Source organism: Antedon bifida, chromosome 7, assembly GCF_963402885.1.
Source record: "Antedon bifida chromosome 7, ecAntBifi1.1, whole genome shotgun sequence".
Taxonomy (NCBI): domain Eukaryota; kingdom Metazoa; phylum Echinodermata; class Crinoidea; order Comatulida; family Antedonidae; genus Antedon; species Antedon bifida.
The window spans coordinates 11567167-11587009 of record NC_136232.1 but is presented as its reverse complement, the minus strand read 5'-3'; the positions used below and the strand labels follow the sequence as shown (position 1 = coordinate 11587009).

Genomic DNA, 19843 nt, shown 5'->3' with positions numbered 1-19843 from the left:
AAGTCGACCATACCGCCCTCAATTATATACAATGTTTTGATGACATTTATAATAATAATGAAAGAGAGCGAAGTTTAAATTTTATTCCGGGAAGAAGTAATTCTATTCAAAATACATTTTAGGTATTTTGATATTTTATAATGAATTTAAGTTAGGTATAGGCTATAAGTATAATTATATTTAAGCTATCAAGAGGACTGAAAATGGTAGGCTAGGCCCAGCCTAGATAGGGCTCTTCAGAGAGTGCTGTTCCGCCGAGCTGCTTGCCTGTCCTCAGTGTCACTGTGTTACGCGCGCCTAGGCTAGGCCTAGGTATCTGCAACTTAGTAGTAGCTAGGCCTAGTATATGCATACTGTATATTATAAATAATAATGGGATCTCCTAATAATGTAACACATTGTTCATATGTGCTAGTCAACTTAAGAATACAATTTGAAACTGAATTTATTGATTTTTATTTCATTTTTTATTTAATCAACTATCATCAGGAATAAATTATACAGATTTGTTATAATTTGTTTATCAATTTTACGCAGTGGCTACTACTACTACATCTAGTACGCGTATTCGTAGATGTAATCCCCGTGCTATATCTATGCCTATTGAGACAATCGGCCAAAGAGGCGCTGTGGTGGTGTAAATATAATCTGTAGGTTGTATCTACAACTAGGAGTAGATGCAGTCAGTATGTAAATTTAATTTAATTAAGCAAAAATGTTGTAGTGTAGTGTTTTACTTAACTTCTTTTATTAATAATTTATTGAAGCTCAACTACTGACACAATGTCGAGAAAGAAGAATCAAAAGTGGTCCAAGAAAGAACTTGATAGTGCCTTTGAAAAATTCCTTCAAGAGGTTTGGAAAATTATTTTTATTATACAAAAATGTACATATAGAAACAATAATAGGCCTATTAATAAATTTACACATTAGTTTTTATCTTTATTTTATTTTAAATCATTCCTCCAGTGATTTTCTGCAGTAAAATATCAAGTTGTTTTATTTGACTAAACAAATAAAATTAAAATAAATAATAACATTAAACCATGTATTTCAGGATATATTAATTCCAATAATATACATTTTAGAATATTTTTAAATTAATATAGTCTGTATCGGATGAATCTTTTGATGGTGAACGTTACCGTGCCAACTCATCTAAAGTAAAAGAAGATCTTCCATGGTGGATGACAGAAGACGATAACGATACCTCTATAGGTAAGGCTATAGAATCACAAAATGAGAAAGAAGAAAGATGAGACTAATTCTCAGTTTTAGCTTTCTTTCTCTCAGTCTTTAAAGGAGTACATAGTTGATTTTTTACTTGTTTCCGGAGCTCAGCATCTGCTGGATCCGAAGTCGAGGCGAGGCTATGCCTATAAGCCCTCTTGAAAATGACATCAAATCTCGAATACGGTGCAAATTTTGAAGGGTGTTTGGTCCATGCCTGTTGGAGACCTGACTTGAATTGATTAGTTCATCTTAAAGATACTACTTGTGACCTCCTTCCACCCATATAGTATACATTGTATACGTATGTTGGTTTAAATGCATTTAAATGAGTGGAAAATAAATGAAACTACATGCTCCGGTAATGAATTCCATAGATTGACAGCAGCTGTATCCCATTTTTAGGTGCTAATAAGTGGCTGAAACCCAAGAAGCAGTCAACTCCACTGAAAGAAGAAGAACCTGAACATGTATCTGTGAGTATTGCACTTAGAACCAGATATGATATATTTGTACTTTATCTGTCTACTTAGTTAATTATATTATTTTAGTTTAAAAATGGTCTTATACATGAAAAGAATAATTTATTCTTCTAGTATTGATCCTCAATATGATTCTAGTTGCTTTATTGTCTATTATGTAAACTTTTTCTGTATTCATGTCATATTGAAATAAAAAACATTTCATGACAAAAATGTATGTACCTGATATGTGTGTATATTTGTTTGTTTTTACTATACAAACAATTATAAAATATATTTGAATTATAAAACTTGCAGTACTGTAGGTCTAAAACGCAGACTACCAAACTATTGTTTACACAAGGCTTTATTTTATTTATTTTTAAAGGGTGAACAAAAGAAGTTTGTGAAAACAGGCAGACCAGGAGGCGATGCAGAAGTAGCTATGAGTAGAGACAGTCTAGAAGAACGTATGTTAACTTCACAGTTTAATTAAGACTTAATTGAATTGATTGATTCTTGTTAGGCACCTTACGCCCAGGCACCTTATACCCAGGCACCTTACGCCAGGCACCTTACGCCCAGGCACCTTACGCCCAGGCACCTTACGCCCAGGCACCTTACGCCCAGGAACCTTACGCCCAGGCACCTTACGCCCAGGCACCTTACGTCAGCCACCTTATGCCCAAGCACCTTACGCCAGGAACCTTACGTCTGGCACCTTACGCCCAGGCACCTTACGCCCAGGCACCTTACGCCAGGCACCTTACGCCAGGCACCTTACGCCCAGGCACCTTACGCCCAGGCACCTTACGCCCAGGCACCTTACGCCAGGCACCTTACGCCCAGGCACCTTACGTCAGCCACCTTACGCCCAGGCACCTTACGCCCAGGCACCTTATGCCTTAATAAATCTCTTTAGAATGCCTTAGTTGAAAGAGGAAATATTGCAATGATTATAATTGATATAATGTTTTAATATTAATTCTTTGTAAATTACTTTTTAGCGTATAAATCAGCTATTGAAACTAAAAAAAGGTTAGTACTATTTTTGTATATGTCTATACTGATGATATAAATGTTAAGAGAAGCTAGCATGGATAGTTGAAATTGCTAAATGTTTTGTTTTTCCTTTCAATAGTGATGTGTTGGTTTCAAAGTCAAGCTTAGATGAAAGTCTTACTCATACAGGTATTAAATTTCAATAAATAAATAAATAAATAATAATAAAGTAGAATAAAAACTCTACAAATTATAAATGTTTAAATCTATTCTTGTTTCATTGGGCATTACATCTAAAACAATTACATTTATTAATAACTACTGTCTAAAATTAACATGCATAAAATCAAGGATAAAAGTACAATAAAAAATGATAACAATTAAACCACTGAGAAACATATGGAATATACACAATACTGTACATATACATAAACAATTGTACAAATACAAAGTTAAACGAGTACAACTGTACTATACTGTAAATTGCTAGTTATTAAATCATTCATTTAGATGCAAGATAGAGAATGAGATTGCACTTTTTCTTTAAACACTGCATTTAGATATAACTTTTTTATATACTGTAGATGATTTTGAGGGACCAGAGAAGGATCGCTTATCATCAACCGGCCCTGGGGCCGAAACGTTAGCAGAAATTGCTGATAAGGAACGGTTCTTTAAAGAACTGGAAGAGAACAATAAAGGAAGGACGATAGATTTTGGCAGATTGAATGCAGAGGCAGATTCCACTAAGACACTTAATATGACAACACAGCAAACTAAGTATGTACTCAAGGAGTGTACACATTGTTATTAATAAATATGAGTCCTAAATTAGTTTTGGTAATCAGTCAACTTTTGATTGATTAATTACTTTATTAACCACAGTCACACAGATACATACACTATAAACATATAAAACAATTAAAAAATCAGAAAAACAGTAAGACTCTAGTTAAAAGGAAATCCCAAAAAATTAAAATACTTAATTCCATTGAGGTCCAGAACAAATTGCACAAAACCATACACAAATGATAAAAAAAGGAAATTTAATATCACAAATCCAAGACGTAACTGTGGTTTGATGAAACCTATTTATAGGTCCATGCTTTTAGGCTCTAAATGTTTCTTCTTTTGCAGGTTAGAAGCAAGCAACAATCTAACAACACAAAAGAGAAACAGTAAAAAGAAATTGGATTCATCAAATTCTAGTATTGAGGAATCTTCTCCAGAAGTTAAAAGCAATAAAGGAGTAAGCACAATAATTGTAACTCTCTTGCGCAGTATAATCATCATTAGGCCTTAAAAATACATAAATTTCATTTATTTATTTGACAAAAAAAAACAATAAAAACAGTTCAGGGAAAAAAAGCGACATAGTCACTATTTTAAAAATATTTTTTAAATAGATTTCTATACGTTTGAATCTGGTATAAACCTTCATCATATTACTACTTTGTTCAAATCATTATAATCTAATTATAATTATTATATCATCTTTCTTTTTAGAAAAATCCAAGTATGCTTTCAAAAGGTAAGGAATATTATTTAAATAACATTTACAGAACTTAAAGCACAAAAATAAAAACAAGCCATGAAGTTTCTAAAAAACCAGTAGAACCATTTCAGTCCCCAAAAGGAGAACTCATAGGAACTCAATTGAAAAATCAGTATTTTATAAGGGAAAACATTATTTTTTTCATTTTTTTTTCTACGTAAGTGATTAACTTTATTAAAACTACAAAGTGTGATTTAATTAATCTTCATTTTTCATGTTTTGGGGGACATTACATCTTTAATTAGTATGAATAATGATAAGATAACTTACTTTTGTTTTATTGCACACAGTTGCATTGTTAGATACAGGAGACTCAACCCTGATTGATAAGTTAGGTGGCACTAGAGGGAAGGATGGCAAAAGGAGTACAGGAAACTCTAAGAAAAATTCACCTGAAATTAAAACTCAAGTTGAGGATGAAGGTAATGTTTTGAAACAGTTTTGAAACAAAAGATAAATAAAAAAATGTGTATCGATTTATTTTGATTTACTGAAACAATTGACAAGAGAACATGCATTCAAAATAGATACAGATTTCTGGGCGATTTTTTTATTTTAAAAACCTGCTAAAAAAATGGCATAAAAAGTACAGTATATCATCACATCATAACAGCTAATTAACTTAATAACACTAAGTAATATTTTCCCTGTAGATTTACTAAATGCAGGAACAGGAACACAAATTGAAGCTTTACATGCAGCTTTGAAGAAAGCTAGTGGTGGCAGCGTAGGTCATGGGTCAGAAACTGAAGAAGACGAACATGATTCGTTGAGAGATCCTCATTCAAGGACTGTGGAGGATATCCTTCGTGAAGTTCAAGAGGATAGACAGCGCCACCAGGTTCTTAATTCTAGTGATGATGAGGCCGGCACCAGATATGATGTGAATAGTCTGTTTTCAACACAGAATGAGACGGGTCATCAGACGCAATATGACACAGGATTTGGGTTACCATCAATTCCTGAGAGAGACACAAGCAATAGTGCATTTAGTTTACAGCAAGCTAGAAAGGATGAGAATGATGGTAGAGGGTTTAGTCTCCAACCAGCCACTCTGGATGAGAATGATGGTAGAGGATTTAGTCTCCAACCAGCCACTCTGGATGAGAATGATGATAGAGGCTTTAGTCTCCAAGCAGCCACTCTGGATGAAAATGATGGTAGAGGGTTTAGTCTCCAACCAGCCACTCAGGATGAAAATAACAGAGGATTCAGTCTTCAACCATCCAATGGGGATGGTAGAGGTTTTAGTCTCCAACCAGCCACCAGAGATGACTATGAAGCAGGGTTTAGTCTCCGTCCAGCCTCCCAAGTTCCTAGCAGTGACAGATTAGTAACTGCAAGTGTAAGTAGTGATTGTATACATTTAGCATCTTTCTCCCTTGGCTCTTTTCTAGACTGCAAGTGTAAGTAGTGATTGTATACATTTAGCATCTTTCTCCCTTGGCTCTTTTCTAGTGAAAAATAATAAATTTATGTATTTTTATGGCAGGCTGATGACGAAGACTCTTTCAACAACTTGCTATCAACATCTAAACCACATAAGAAAGGTAATATTAATTATATGTGTAAAGTTAAAACTTACAAGGCAACTTTAAATGAGTAATTATGTTGTACAGCGTAGCAAGATATTTAGACTTGCCCCAAGTCTGTATTTATTGTCTTTTTATGTTAGTCCACCAACCAGTTGACATTTCGATTTTTGTCTGAAAGTACAGTTCACAAGCTCAAGTAGTATACATATAAAACGCCATATGTGCCAAAATTTTTAACGTTTTACTAATAAGTCATAAAAACTACTTCTGGAAACCAGACTACAAGATATTCTGTGAAAGAGATTGACATTTAAACTGAATTGTATTTAGGTACTAAAGGAAAGTATGATAGTGTAAAGAGTTCAGGCTATGGCCAACCAAAGCTGAAATCAACCACCGCATGGTCACCTGCTCAAGTCACTAAACAGAAGGTCAAAGGTTAGTAAACTTACCAGATATTTAGTTTTTTCTTCTCTTTTTTGAAAGTCAAAATTTAAATAAAATTGTCTTAAAAAAACATCATTTAGGTTCAGATATTTAGTTTTTTTCATTTTTGGATGTCATTAAAATAAAATGGTTTAAAAAAAAAAAATTATTATTATTAGGTTCAGAGGTTGGTACAAAAAGTGGTAGAACGAGGGCAGGAGACAAGAATTTGGTGGAATCTGTTGAATCATTCGCTCATTACATTCAAGACCACTTCAGTCGTGGAAAGAAGTCACCACCTCCAGAAGTAAGAAGAATTTTGGTGTACTTCTGTGTCAGTACAACTACATTCACACAAAACAGTGTTGTTAATTAATAGAAAATTTTGTGTGGATGAAGTCCTAACAAGTTCAACCAATCTTTATCTATATAGCGATGTTCTCATGTTTCATAGCCATAATAATTATTTTACTTTCAGTGGTCCAACAATGAACCAAATTTATCAGCAAGTTTAATGGATTCAAAGATTCAGATAATTTCTCGAGAGAGGGCGCTTGTTGCAGAAGTGGCCGAATGGCAGCAGAGATGGAAGGAGGAGCAGCGACAGAACTGGAAATTAAAAGCAGAGATTGCGTCAAAGGAACGAGAGTTTAACAGGAAGAATGAAGAAACAAAATTACATCATGAGAAAGAAATGTTCAAGTTAAAACAAGATAATTTCGTTCTACAAGCAAAGGTATTTAATTATAATAAATTGGCTCCTTTCACCAATATTCACAGTAGGGAATACATGCATAAAATACTGTACATGAAAAGTTCTGATAATTTTATGAAACACACAAAAATTGTTGCTAAATATATCTATATTTTTAAATTAAAATTGTATTTTAACCATCTTTAAAGAGATTAAACCCTTCCAGTTTAGCCCAGTGGGTCAACTGATTGATATTCAGAGAGCCTCTTCAATAAAAATTAAAATACATTGTTACAACAAATCTCTACCTCATGATAAAGCAAAGTAAAAGTTTGAATTACTACCAATAAAACCATTTTTAAGACATTTGATCTGTTTAGGTTTAAAAGATTTATGGAATGTAGGTTTTCTTGTAAGATGACAACTAAGGATTTAGGATTACTAAGTAAGAACTCTTAATGAGCATTGAACGACACATGAAAGACTTTCTACTTCAATTTCTCTTATAGTCTTATAATCTTGTTTATTCTTGCCATGTAGATCAACAGTGAAGACGACCAAAATCTGGCAAAGAAACGATTAATGTCAGGGAGGTCAGTGGATGAGAATAATAAAGAAGAAATTAAAATGTTGCATAAAGAAGTTATAGAACAGGAAACACTACTACAAGGCTACCAACAGGTAAACATACACTAAAGCTCTGTTTACACTATCAAACTAGTTGAGAAAAAGAGTATGATGTGCCCAAATATGGTAGTATAACATCGTGTCCATATATGGGCTATCAAACATCCACTAAAGCTCTGTCAATACTATCACTTTATGCATCCTGTTGTTAGATTGCCTTACTCTATATATGTTGCAAAGGTATCAAATAGGACGTTAATGATATGGAATATACAGTGTGCAGTTCAATGATTGTTGTTTTCTACTGTAGGAGAATGAACGCCTGTACAGTGAAGTGAAGAGATACCAGGCTATTACAAAGGATACAGAAGAAAGATTGTTTAAAGAGAATCAGAAACTTAACACAGACATTGGCAACCTCAGGTATTTTTCTGATCATTCTTTTATCAATTTTATCACAAGATATTTTCTATTTAACTTCAGCACGACCTACATTATAGTTGGCCTTATCATAATTTTTTTTTACATTTATGGTTTATCAATTTGCCATTTTAAATGTATCTTATTTTGGCAGGGAGGAATTGGAGCGAAAGGAGCTAGCCCTAAGACACAAGGGAATCATCACCAGTGACAGAGCACAGCATGACATCAGGGCTGGGGCAACAGCTGTGCTTGGGGCTGGTAGGATTGCTCAATTGGAGGCTGAAGCAGTTGAAGCTAAAGTATGTACAGTATTCTTTTGAAAAATAATGTTTAATAATTTTCAAGTTTCTTGGTCTTTTGATTGCAGAAGCTGATGCACCACTTTTACAAACATAATTTAACCTTTTTAGTACATACTTACGCAGTATGAGCTCCTTACAATGTTTTATATTTTCAAAGAAAAATATTTTGGAGTTAGGCTTTTACATCCATCATTTTATGTAATTCTTATAGTGCAAGTAAAATAATTCAACCTTTTATACTATAGATTGTGGAATCTGAGTTGAAACACCGTGTTCGGTTATTGGAAGATGGAGAAAACGAGATCAAGAAGCAGTTAGAGTTAATGATACGAGAACGGAACCAAGCACAGAATACTATACAAGCCATGAGAGATGACAAAATTAATGAATTTCAGGTACAAGTACATTTTATTCTTCAAGTATTTTATTCTGCATGTTGTAACTATTTTCGTCAAGTTTTGTAAACACTGTCCCACTGTAATACTTCTATTGAAAGCTTCAAAGTGGTGGAGAATGGAGCGGTGTAAATTGTTCCTCTTCTTTTTTGTTATTATATGGAGATAAGATATTTTATGGATCTTTTTAGTGTGTAAAGCGCTTAACATTGTATTAGACAGTATATAAGACTACCATTATTATTATTCAGTTGAAATCTAGCTTAAGTAACAATAATATGTATACATTTTGTACAGGGTCTTCAAAAGCATTATGATGAAGAAGTTGAGAAGCTAAAAAAGAAACTGAAATGGTACGCAGAAAATCAAGATCTTTTAGACAAAGACTACCAGTCATTGAAGGACAAGGATGAAGAGTTGAAAATGCTGAAAAGTGAATTGGACAATTATAGAAAAGAGGTATTTGGAATTTAATATTTTATTCACACTGAGCCAAGTCAGTGGTGTAACAGCTTAAGCCAATGCAACTACCCAGCATTGGAAGACTCCTTAAGCTCTGTGTACAAACTAGTTTGTGTGATGTGCCCAAATGGTAGTGATATGCCCAAATATGGTAGTAATATGTCCACATATGGTAGTGATATGACATCATCATGTCCATATATGAGCACATCACATTTTTTTGTCACATAAAGTTTCATAGTGTAGACAGGGCTTAAGGAGTGCTAAACCAGATGCCTTTTCCTCTGTGTTACGCCATTAGAACTCATCTTCAGTTTTCACTTTTTTCATTTTTTCTTCTGTGTTCTAATAAAATACTGTAATTGAAATGTTCATACAGTAGTAAAAAGACAATTTTTTTTTAGAAAAACCAGAAGAATTCTGAAACGCAGAGAAGAGCAAAAGAGAGAGCAGCAGATGCACGCAGAATACAAGACCTTCAGAGACAGGTTAGAATTTTAAATTGACCAATCACGACTTACTAAACATTATTATTATTTTGTGTTTCATTACATTACTATATTTGTCTTAATAACATTGTTTTTTTAGGTAAGAGAAATGGAAGAAATTATTAAAAAGCGATACCCAAATTCCTTACCTGCCTTGATATATGCGGCTGCTTCAGCCCCAGGCCAGGCCCAAGATGATGGTGCTCCAAAACCCAAGTCACACACGATGTCATACCTGGAAAACAGGGTTCACAAGCTGGAAGAAGAACTTGAAGAAAAGGATGAAGAAGCAAAGAGAGGGCTTAGAGTTATGGAACAAAAATTTAACAATATTAAGGTTAGTAGTTAGTAATTTTAAAAATATTTTGTATGTATATTGTATTGCAAATTAGTTTTACTCCTTAAGCTCTGTCTACACTATCAAATTTAATGTGACAAAACTACCATATTTGGGCACATCACACAAACTAGTTTGATAGTGTAGACAGAGCTTTGTGGCTGTGACTTAAAACAAGAATGAATTTTTATATTTTTAATGTACAGGTATGGTGATTTGTGTTTTAATTTTCAGATTCAATACGAGGAAAGAATAAAGCAACTGGAAAACCGGTTATTAATTTACACAACAAATGTGTCCTCCAAAAGTCATCCTCACACCAGTGTCACAGTATTACAAAAGGAACTACAGAGTATTAAAGATAGATACAAAGCCAAAATACAGAAAATGGAGCTGGAAATGGAGGCTATGCAGAAGAAAATAGCTGCTGGAAAGGAGTCTAGTAATAAGTCTGAACCCTACAAAACACCTGGTGCGCAGTCTAGTCAACTTAAACAGTTAATAAATGAATTGGATGAGAAAAATCATGAAATTGAGCTTTTAAAGGGAACATGTGATAGGTTGATGAAAGAAAGAGTTGGAACTATAACAGCTATGACAGCAAATGAACCAGTACCCACAAAAGGTCAGTTGCTTCCCATTTCAAATTTATACTGTCTGTCAATCTCTAATTTCTGTAAATGGAGGCTAGGCAGAAGAAAATAACTGCTGGAAAGGAGTCTAGTAATAAGTCTGTCTATCAATCAATCTGAATCGCCAAACCACATACCTTCCAATTCACTAGACTTGTAGAGTATGTCTTGTTTTAAGCCATTTACCCATAAAGCCTCATAGCTATCTTTCTGTATTCATTACACTTTATCAATTCAATTATTTTCAGGATTTTCCAAACAATTTAAATTAAACGATAAATTACATTAATAAAAAAAGCTTTAAAACAATCATATAAATTTGAATGCGAAAATTAATGACTTCGAAATACATTTCAACAAAATTTTGAAACCTCAAAATGTGAAAAACTTTTAACAGTACTCAAAGGATATCAATAAAACTTGAAGCCAAAATGATGTAAATTTAATGTCACAAATGAAATATATTTACATGTGTGTTTTACGACATTGCAAAGTAGAATTCAGAATTATTGTCTATATAACCACTTGTCTCCAGAACAACTCAAATAAATTCTGACTGCTTTTATAGAAGTAACATGAATATATTTTGAAACTACTGAATTACTAATACTGGATTTTATATTTTTCGTCATATTTTGTCGATAGAACTCAAATTATCATTTTTGTAAAATAATCTTATGTCAAATCAAACATTAAAAGTTGTTTTTTTGTGTTGAATATCAAATACAGGTCAAATACCATAATAATATGCTGTGTATATTTTAATAATAATATAAAATATTTACAATTATTTAATTCAGAAGAAATTAAGTAGTGAATGAATTTATTAAAAATTCTTTAAGAAATTGATATCCGTGTCTGCTTTTGCGACCTCCTTGTTAAGTTTCTCAAACTGTCTAAGGTCCTGCTTGGTTACTGTACTAGTCGAGGAAAGTCATTAATGATGTGGCCAAACTTCCGAACAGAAAGTAGAATTAACACATGAATTTGATAGCAACATAAAAACTTTTAATGTCAGACATGTTTCGTCGTATTCTTATACGACATTATCAGTGAAGTGAGCTGTACGCATTTTCACTTGAGGTTTAAATATGTTTGTTTGTGCATAACAGGTGTAAATAAATAAGTAGTAATATAATACGTACTGAACTACTTTGCATTAAATACTTAAGTTAATTGCATAGCCTTGAACTTGTTTGTTGTGTTCTGGACTCTTCCATTTAATTTGGAGGGCTTCTTTAATTTTTAATTGATAGTTCGTGTTTGCTTTATCAATTATTTTAAAACAAGTTTTGTTACTGTGTGTCTTACAATTTGTATCTTTAATTAAGTGTTTATATATGTGCGAATTTTTATCTCTATGTAAATGCTCTTCCATCCTCTTATATCAATTTCTTAAAGAATTGTAAAACGTTCAGCATTTTTCCCAGATTTATCATATTTATAAATAAATGAAATAAATAATAATTTTCATTTCATCTCTCTATGATTCTTGTTCGAAAAAAAGTGTTTTATATATTTTTAGGGAGCAAAAAAGGCAAGAAGTCAACTAGTGATACAGACGTGGGTAGGCAGCCTAAAGTATACCAACCAGATAACTTTGCTGGCCTTCATATCTCAGATGTTATACAAGAAAATGAACAACTTAGGGAACAGGTTAGTCAAACACTTACTAATATTTTCTAATTGAAAGTTTTATGGTAATGTTGTTGTGTGTTTGTGGTGCCCCGTTAACACATGGTCGTGTAATGGGTTTTTTTTGTATACCTGGAAATTGAAAAATTTATGTTTACTTGAACATACTTGATTGTTTTAAAAATATAACCACTGTTTTAATGAATTGCCAGTAAAATAATGTATTTTTTAGTTGGTGATAAATATTAAGAGCTGCATAGGCAGGGTAGATAGAAAAACTCTCCTAATAACAGACTCTCTGAATACTGTAAACTCTCCAAAAAGGAGACTTTTCATAAGGTCCCGATTTCAGTTTTACCATTAGAAACACATTCCCAAAAACTTTTCAGAAAACCAGACATATTAGGACAGCCCAAATTTGTCTCGTATTGGGAGAGTTGACTGTATATATTTTGTTTGTTTTGCAGTGCAATACATTATCTATAGGAATGGAACAACAAAGACTAAAATTACAAGCAGCACTTGCCGAGAGTGAGTGTGCTATACGACATGCAAAGGAAGACAAAATGGAAGAAATTGAACAATTAAATTCAAATCATAGAAAAGAAATTGAAAGAGTTGTTAGTGAAGCGGCGATAAAGAATTCAGAATCTGTGAATGTGAAATTAAAAAGCAAAGTTGAAGCACAAGAGGTAGGTAGATTGGAACAGATAGATGGAGGGAGAACCGGGTGTGGGAGGCTGGGAGCTGATGAGAGGGGTTGAGAGCTAGTTAGGTGGGGCATGGGGGGGGGGGGCTTCGTTGTGGTGTTAGTGGGACAGGATTCAAGCTTTGATCTGTAAAGTCCCGGAGGTTTTATTCGGTGGTTTTTCTCAAAGGTGTTTTTCCCATACAAAAACAAACAAAATGAATATTAACAGAAATGAGAAAAGAAAAATAAAACTTAAATTTAATATCTATGTTGACCATTTTTTTTTCTCTGCTAGGTTTCCATAAAACATTTACAGCATCAGCTATCAAGTTTGCGTATAGATGCAGATGCCCTTGCTGTTGCTAGGATACAAGAAGAGTCGCTAAAAGTTCAAATAGAACAGTTGTCGTTAGAGTTGAAGGAAGCAAAAGCATGTCATAGTCCAGTGAGTATTTGGGGATTAATAATAAAGATTAGGTGATGAAAGTAATCATTGAATCATTGCTTTCAGGTTATTCTATGATATCCACCCAGTCTAGGGCGGTTCAAATGTAGTTTAAAGCATTCCAAGTAAAATTCTGGTCATTTTAACACCTTGTGTGTATTGATGCGTACAATAGCATTCTTTTTGTATAACAAAACAACCTCATCCATTCATTCACATTTATTCAGCAATATATTTACATTGTTATATACAATATTGCAGGGATCTTTACATAGAAAGTTTAGTTTCCGTACAAACTCTCTCTCTCTCCTGTATTGTATATACTTGATTACTTGGTAATTTACTTTGTTCTGTCCAAAATAAAATGTTGACATATCAGTTGTGCAAAATTTATTGAAAGGTCAATTTTAACACAGAGTATACCACATCAATATTACAAAACAAGAGTTACAGAATGACTATGATTCAACAATAATTTATCAGAGTTAATCCCGATTAAGTGCTGTGTTCTACATGGAACCATGGAGTTAGTATACCTCCATGATCAAACAGCGCTCAACCCCTAATATATTTTGTAAACAAATTTTTTTCCATTAATTGCAGCAAATGAAGCATTTTGAAGCGTTGCAAGCCAAGATAATTGCCATGGAAACGAGGTGAGTGCGTGTTAATTTGACAAATTTTGTATCTCAATCAGTAATTACAGCGATATTAAACAATTATCTGGTAACAGACCTATTTATATGATCAATGAATCTTGCAATCTGATATTTCTTCTCAGACATCTTGACCGCGAAAAAGAAATGAAAGATGTGATGGAGAAAACCCAGGAGACGTTGATGACCGAAACTAATCAACAATTAACAACATACAAACAATTACTACTTGTTAAAAACACCGAATTACAACGGTTTCGTGCGGAGTTAGATTCAATCCTAGACGTGTTAAAAGAGCTACAACGACAAGGTGTTGTAATACCCACATTAACTTCCAATTCAAACTCATTATTGATGTGAAAACAAATTAGTATTTAGAATTTATTTGATTCTAACAATTAAGCGTGTGCTTTAAAGTGCATTGGTTTAAAGTTTATTTTGTTGATTTCACTTTACCCTTTTATAGTTTTCATTATTTTATATATAATATATTTATATTATTGTTTGTGTATACATTTATATCGATATTTTTTCTTATTTATTGGCACACTAAATGACTTGAATATCCTTTTTATCGTAGTTGAAGATAAATACTCATAAAATCAAGGTATCCATAAAACAAATAATAATAATTAAGTAATTATTGAGATTTTTTTTCTCATTACTGTGACTTTTATTTATTTAAAAATGAAATATGTAGGAAAAAGAGCTGCATAAATGAAATCAAAAGACTTTAAAGTAGTCTATCGCCCTCTATTTGCTTACAAATATATTTCTACAAGTACACAACTATATAGGCCTACTTCAAAATGATTTATTGCCCATATGGATTTAAGATAAATATAATATTGGCATTTCGTGAAAATATATATTTATAAATGATAGTGGTTCTTTATATAACAGTCCTATAGGCCTCACTACACTGCGCTACCCACACCTTAAAAGAAATGCATATTTATTTAGCATCTATCGGGAGTACGTCCTAAAACTTGCATCCCTCTTAAGCTTGGTTCTCACCAGGACGCAACGCAGTTTGGTTGACCAATCACAAGCGATGGATTATTCGCACTGTCGCTTGTCATTGGTCAACACGCTTGCGTTGCCGTTACATCCTTGCGTTGCGTCCTAGTGGGAACCAAGCTTTAAAAGCGCAACGAAATGACGTACGTACACACAACGCCAGTGAGTTAACAATCATAAGCGACAGTTTAGATGATACGTACACGGGTCATGATTGATCAAATTACTTGCGTTGCGCGTACGTCCTTGCGCGCTGCGTCCTAGTGGGAACCAAGCTTAATGATGTTGTAATAAACGCATTAGTATTCATGGATTGTATGTGCCTATTATACTCCTGGGTGACTAAAGAAAATGAAGTGAATCAAATGGCTGGTACAAAGTGCTCAAGTAATTTGCAACCACACCGTAGGCTAGTGGTTAATTTAACATACATTACATATAACTTAACAAATACTGAAAAAATACATTTTTTTTTAATTCGCTGAGATTAGAGGTACACTCCAGGCGAATAAAAACTCTTCTTTAAAAAAAATTCTTGATTCTGATGGCAAAACGCGAAAAAGAACAGATTTAAGCTTAACTTACTTATTTTATAATTCATATGAAACGCAATTGCAAATAGTGGAGCTGTAGCTAGCTTGGTGGTTAATAAGCTTAATATAAGAATGTAACCAACAACTTAGGTCACAGCTTGGGGGACCAAGCATATGCAGTGTAAAACTAGACAACGGATACAAAACACTTAAAATAAGAAAGTAAATAATAGTACTAAGCAAATATAGAAACATGTACAACCACATTCAGTACGTTTTACGATGAGTTCACCTTTTCAGAATATTTTAATATCACGACTACACTGGCCATTTTATAGTAGGCATACGCAATAGCGGCGTGAAGCACAAATCGATCATTAAATTGTATACGTATCACAGCTGTTTCTATACAAGCGACCAAAAAAACAAAAATGTTTAAAACATATTTATATCCATCAATGACATTAGTTTAAAGTGTAATATCACGGATGTATTAGATATGTATGCGGTGGAGATAATGTTTCGTAAAGCTCTTCACTTCATAATTTACATGAATGTCCTGAAATGACTAACTAATCTTGAAAGCTGACCCATATGTTAACATTTCACAAATACTGTATTTTTTATTCATATTCTCTCTAAATTCAAATTTTGTTGAATTGTAATGCTATATTATATGACACTTATTCTATGTTGGCAAAGACGTATGCAAATTATATGTGTGCGTGATAAGAAAGATTATACGTAAATAGTCCAAATAAAGAACTTCAATAAAAAGTATCGTAATACAAGAAATCCAAAAGCCATAATCTTTCAGAAAAGACAGTATATTGTTGGCACATACATTTAGAATCGGACTTCATTATCCCTAGTTCGAAGGTGTACAAACAAAAAACTGTTAAGAGCTGCTGAGCGTAGGCCCCATTGATTCCCACGCAACGCAACGACGTAAACAATTTGCGCGTAAAGCTTGGTTCCCACTAGTGACGCAACGTAACGCAACCTACGCAACATAAGCAAATGCCCTTCCAATAATTGTGTTTGCCCCCGCCTGCGTGAAATCAAACCTGCGATTTTTGCAGCACTGTTGCGTCGTCGGCTCCCACTTGTGATTACGCAATACATCATTTTGCGTCAATACGTCGCTGCATTGCGTTCCAGTGGGAACCACGCTTAAAGCTTGTTGCCCACGCGCAACGCAGGGACCTAAGCGCATCGGAATTGATTTGACTAATCACGACGCGACGGATCATCCAAACTATCGCCTGTGATTGGTCAACTTACGTTGCGTGCACATGAGAAACAATCTTTACAGGTAGGCTGGTCTCTATGGTTTAGCCTAGGTATATTCAAAAGGTATCCGGGTTCCTTTCTCCTTCATTTTCGCTTCATTCAAAACTACATTTGATGATATGGTGGAAGTGTGTGTTAATGAGTAACTTACACGTGGTTAAAGCCCTAACGTTTATGTGTTCACTCATTCAGTTCACATTTATTTTCTCCTTTCCCCACGAGAACAGTATAGTAATTACTCTCTGAATATCTAATACAGATTTACCCAACGATTGATATTGAAGACATCGCTAATTTACCTTACTAATTAGAGCTCTATTCACTGCTTGCTCATGGGTCTTGTTGTCGCGAGAGGGTGCAGCAAGGGAAAATGATCTCAACAGTAATAACCAAAATTGGGCCAAGTTATATAGAATTTCACCCCGTGTATTTAATCCCACCTAAAGTATCATACAGATGGCCGATCATGTTGGTCTTGGTGGTTTAAATTTATCTTTAGATTGTGCTAAGATTCACTGCCACAAATGCCCAGCACATTCTTAACAAACCCATTCCAGGACCACGGGCTTGTTGCCGCCTCCCTGGTGTAGGCCCTACAGTATTACTACATGTCATCCTGCAAACTCAGTAGAACCGACGCTTAATTATTGCATAAAATAACCCTTTCTAATCATACTGTGTCTAACTTAATGATTAAAACATCACAGAAATCACTCCCTGTGGGGTTAAAATGTGTTTTATAAGAGGTTGTTCCAATTACCAGGGAAATTAGAGGCGCCTATAAGGCATTAATAATAACCGCTTTATTAACAGATAAATCACCAAATCAGATTCATAAATCGTCGACTGAAAATGAATTACCATTTTGTTTTAAATTTCTACGATTTTCAAATTTATTCTTCGATACTGCTTCTTATTTTAGGCTTGGTTACCATATTAAGAGGCGCAGCGAAATATCGTACGTGCAGCGCAAGTAATTTGACCAATCACAAGCAACAGATCTGAACTGTCACCTGTGTTCTTTAGCTGTTCTAGCTGTATTTTCTTGCTTTAGCTTGCTAAAATCCTGCCCCACATAGTACCATACCTGCCCTTACAATAGTCCATGAACGATGTGTGATAACCTTACCAGCCTGGTGCGCGCGTGTGCAGTATTTTTATGCATTTTATGCATACGCATCTATTTTCATTCTATTCAGTCTTTCATTCTGCACACGGTTGTGTTTCAAAGCGTGGTATAGAATGACTTTCCGACTCAACAGCTACGTAGTTGCATGGCTATTGACACAAACAGGTTACATGATACATTCAACAGAACAAAACGACCACACAATATTATATTTAAAATCGTTTCATTTATCTCTCACGTTGTCTGAATTATGTACGTGTGGATGATTAATGAATGAACAGTGTTGTAAATTATTTACACGAACTGAAGTTAGATTATAAAGTTTGTGATGATAGTTAGCCATGTGCATCGTGTAAATTAAATTTTTGTACATTAATGTGCTGTAAAATCTTACAATTTGAAAGAAGAGTTCGTGCTTAATGCTTGAGACTGTTTCACACGTCTGAAGTCAAGCTAATTTTTGGAAGCAGTAGATAGGCTACTAATAGTGCTTCCAAAAACGCGTTTAAAAGGTAATGTGTAACGCATTACATGTGCAAGTGAACGCTATTCAACCATTTTACATTTATAATTCATTTTAACATTTTTAGGCACTAACTTTGTAGAAATGTCAGCAGTTTTTATGTAGGCTTAAATTTGTCATTAGCCCAGAACACCCAGGCTCGTGTATCTCTGGGAAGAAATTCGAGGCCTATAGTTAATTTAATGAATGAATAGAAGAAATTCGAGGCCTATAGTTAATTTAATGAATGGTTCATTGATATGTAATGTAAGACTTGAAATTGGAAACAATACTTAATAATGAATCATTTGAAAAAGGTATTATTTTCGTTGACACTGAATATTTCAACTTTGTATGGTACTGTAGTTTAATTCTCCATGCAATAGTAGACTAAAGCTATCTGTTTCTTAAGCTATATCTACACTATCAAACTAGTTTGACAAAAATATGTGATGTGCTCAAATATGGTAGTGATATTTCCAAATATGTAGTGACATGACATCATCGTCCATATTATGGGCACATCCCTTTTTTTGTCACATAAAGTTTGATAGTGTAGGCAGAGCTTTATACGGTAACGTTTATATGAATTTCAATATTAATGGCATTGTTTGGCTACAATTGTTCCAGTGCACGTGTGCCATGTAGTTAGATTATACCTAGGGAGACATGAGTATCACTATTCCCTGATATATCATACATCTTAGGATTCCATTACAAGCTGATATGTACATATACAATTCCAAACAATTGTCAATAGTAGAAATATTTGCTATTAGATGGATTTTGTCACTTGTCACCATTACCATTGAATTGACACAAACACTGCTTCAGTTCAAACTTTACCTTCGGTAGGCGCAGCGCAATGGCGTACGCGTGACGCAAGTAATTTGACCAATCACAAGGAACAGATCTGATCTTTCAACTGTGTGATTGCAGGTCAAATTACTTGCGTTAAGAGTTGCGTTGCTGTAGCTGTTCTAGCTTTTCCCTGCTTTATACAACTTGCTAAAATCTGCCCCACGTATTATACTTTAAAATAGTCCATGAACTCTACCTTCGGTTTTCCATTTGAAAAGCACTTTTTTTTCTATCTATGAATCCGTGTTTTTGTTATTGTAGAACTGTGAACAATTGTACAGTATGTTGATTGGCGTTTTAGTTAATAGTTATGCTAACGAGGGTTTGGCCTATTATTTGACAGATCATTTAAATTCATAAATTAATGCAATTCTAATTGATACTACCTTAATGGTCTACCTAGAATGTACTGGTAGATCACCGTATGTATTATCATCATTTAACGGTTACAATCATATTCAATCTGTTTTAATCTTTCGCTATGTCAGTAAAGTAACTTATGCAGGTCC

At 33.9% G+C, this 19843-nt stretch overlaps 1 protein-coding gene across 1 annotated transcript; it reads left to right on the top strand.

Annotated features, from left to right (window-relative positions):
• The first annotated feature begins 61 nt into the window (after window positions 1–61).
• Window positions 62–14568, top strand: LOC144847568 (centrosomal protein of 162 kDa-like). Its single transcript, XM_078703997.1, has 29 exons — window positions 62–122; window positions 768–855; window positions 1110–1218; window positions 1636–1706; window positions 2080–2161; window positions 2699–2729; window positions 2833–2882; window positions 3278–3473; window positions 3831–3942; window positions 4200–4224; window positions 4539–4670; window positions 4902–5593; window positions 5741–5798; window positions 6114–6221; window positions 6389–6516; window positions 6688–6945; window positions 7444–7584; window positions 7841–7953; window positions 8105–8252; window positions 8501–8650; window positions 8948–9109; window positions 9517–9600; window positions 9701–9937; window positions 10172–10562; window positions 12095–12225; window positions 12672–12896; window positions 13191–13340; window positions 13944–13996; window positions 14122–14568. Exons 2-29 carry the CDS (start codon window positions 784–786, stop codon window positions 14354–14356), a joined length of 4344 nt encoding a protein of 1447 aa, XP_078560123.1. The 5' UTR covers window positions 62–122; window positions 768–783; the 3' UTR covers window positions 14357–14568.
• The last annotated feature ends 5275 nt before the right edge of the window (window positions 14569–19843 follow it).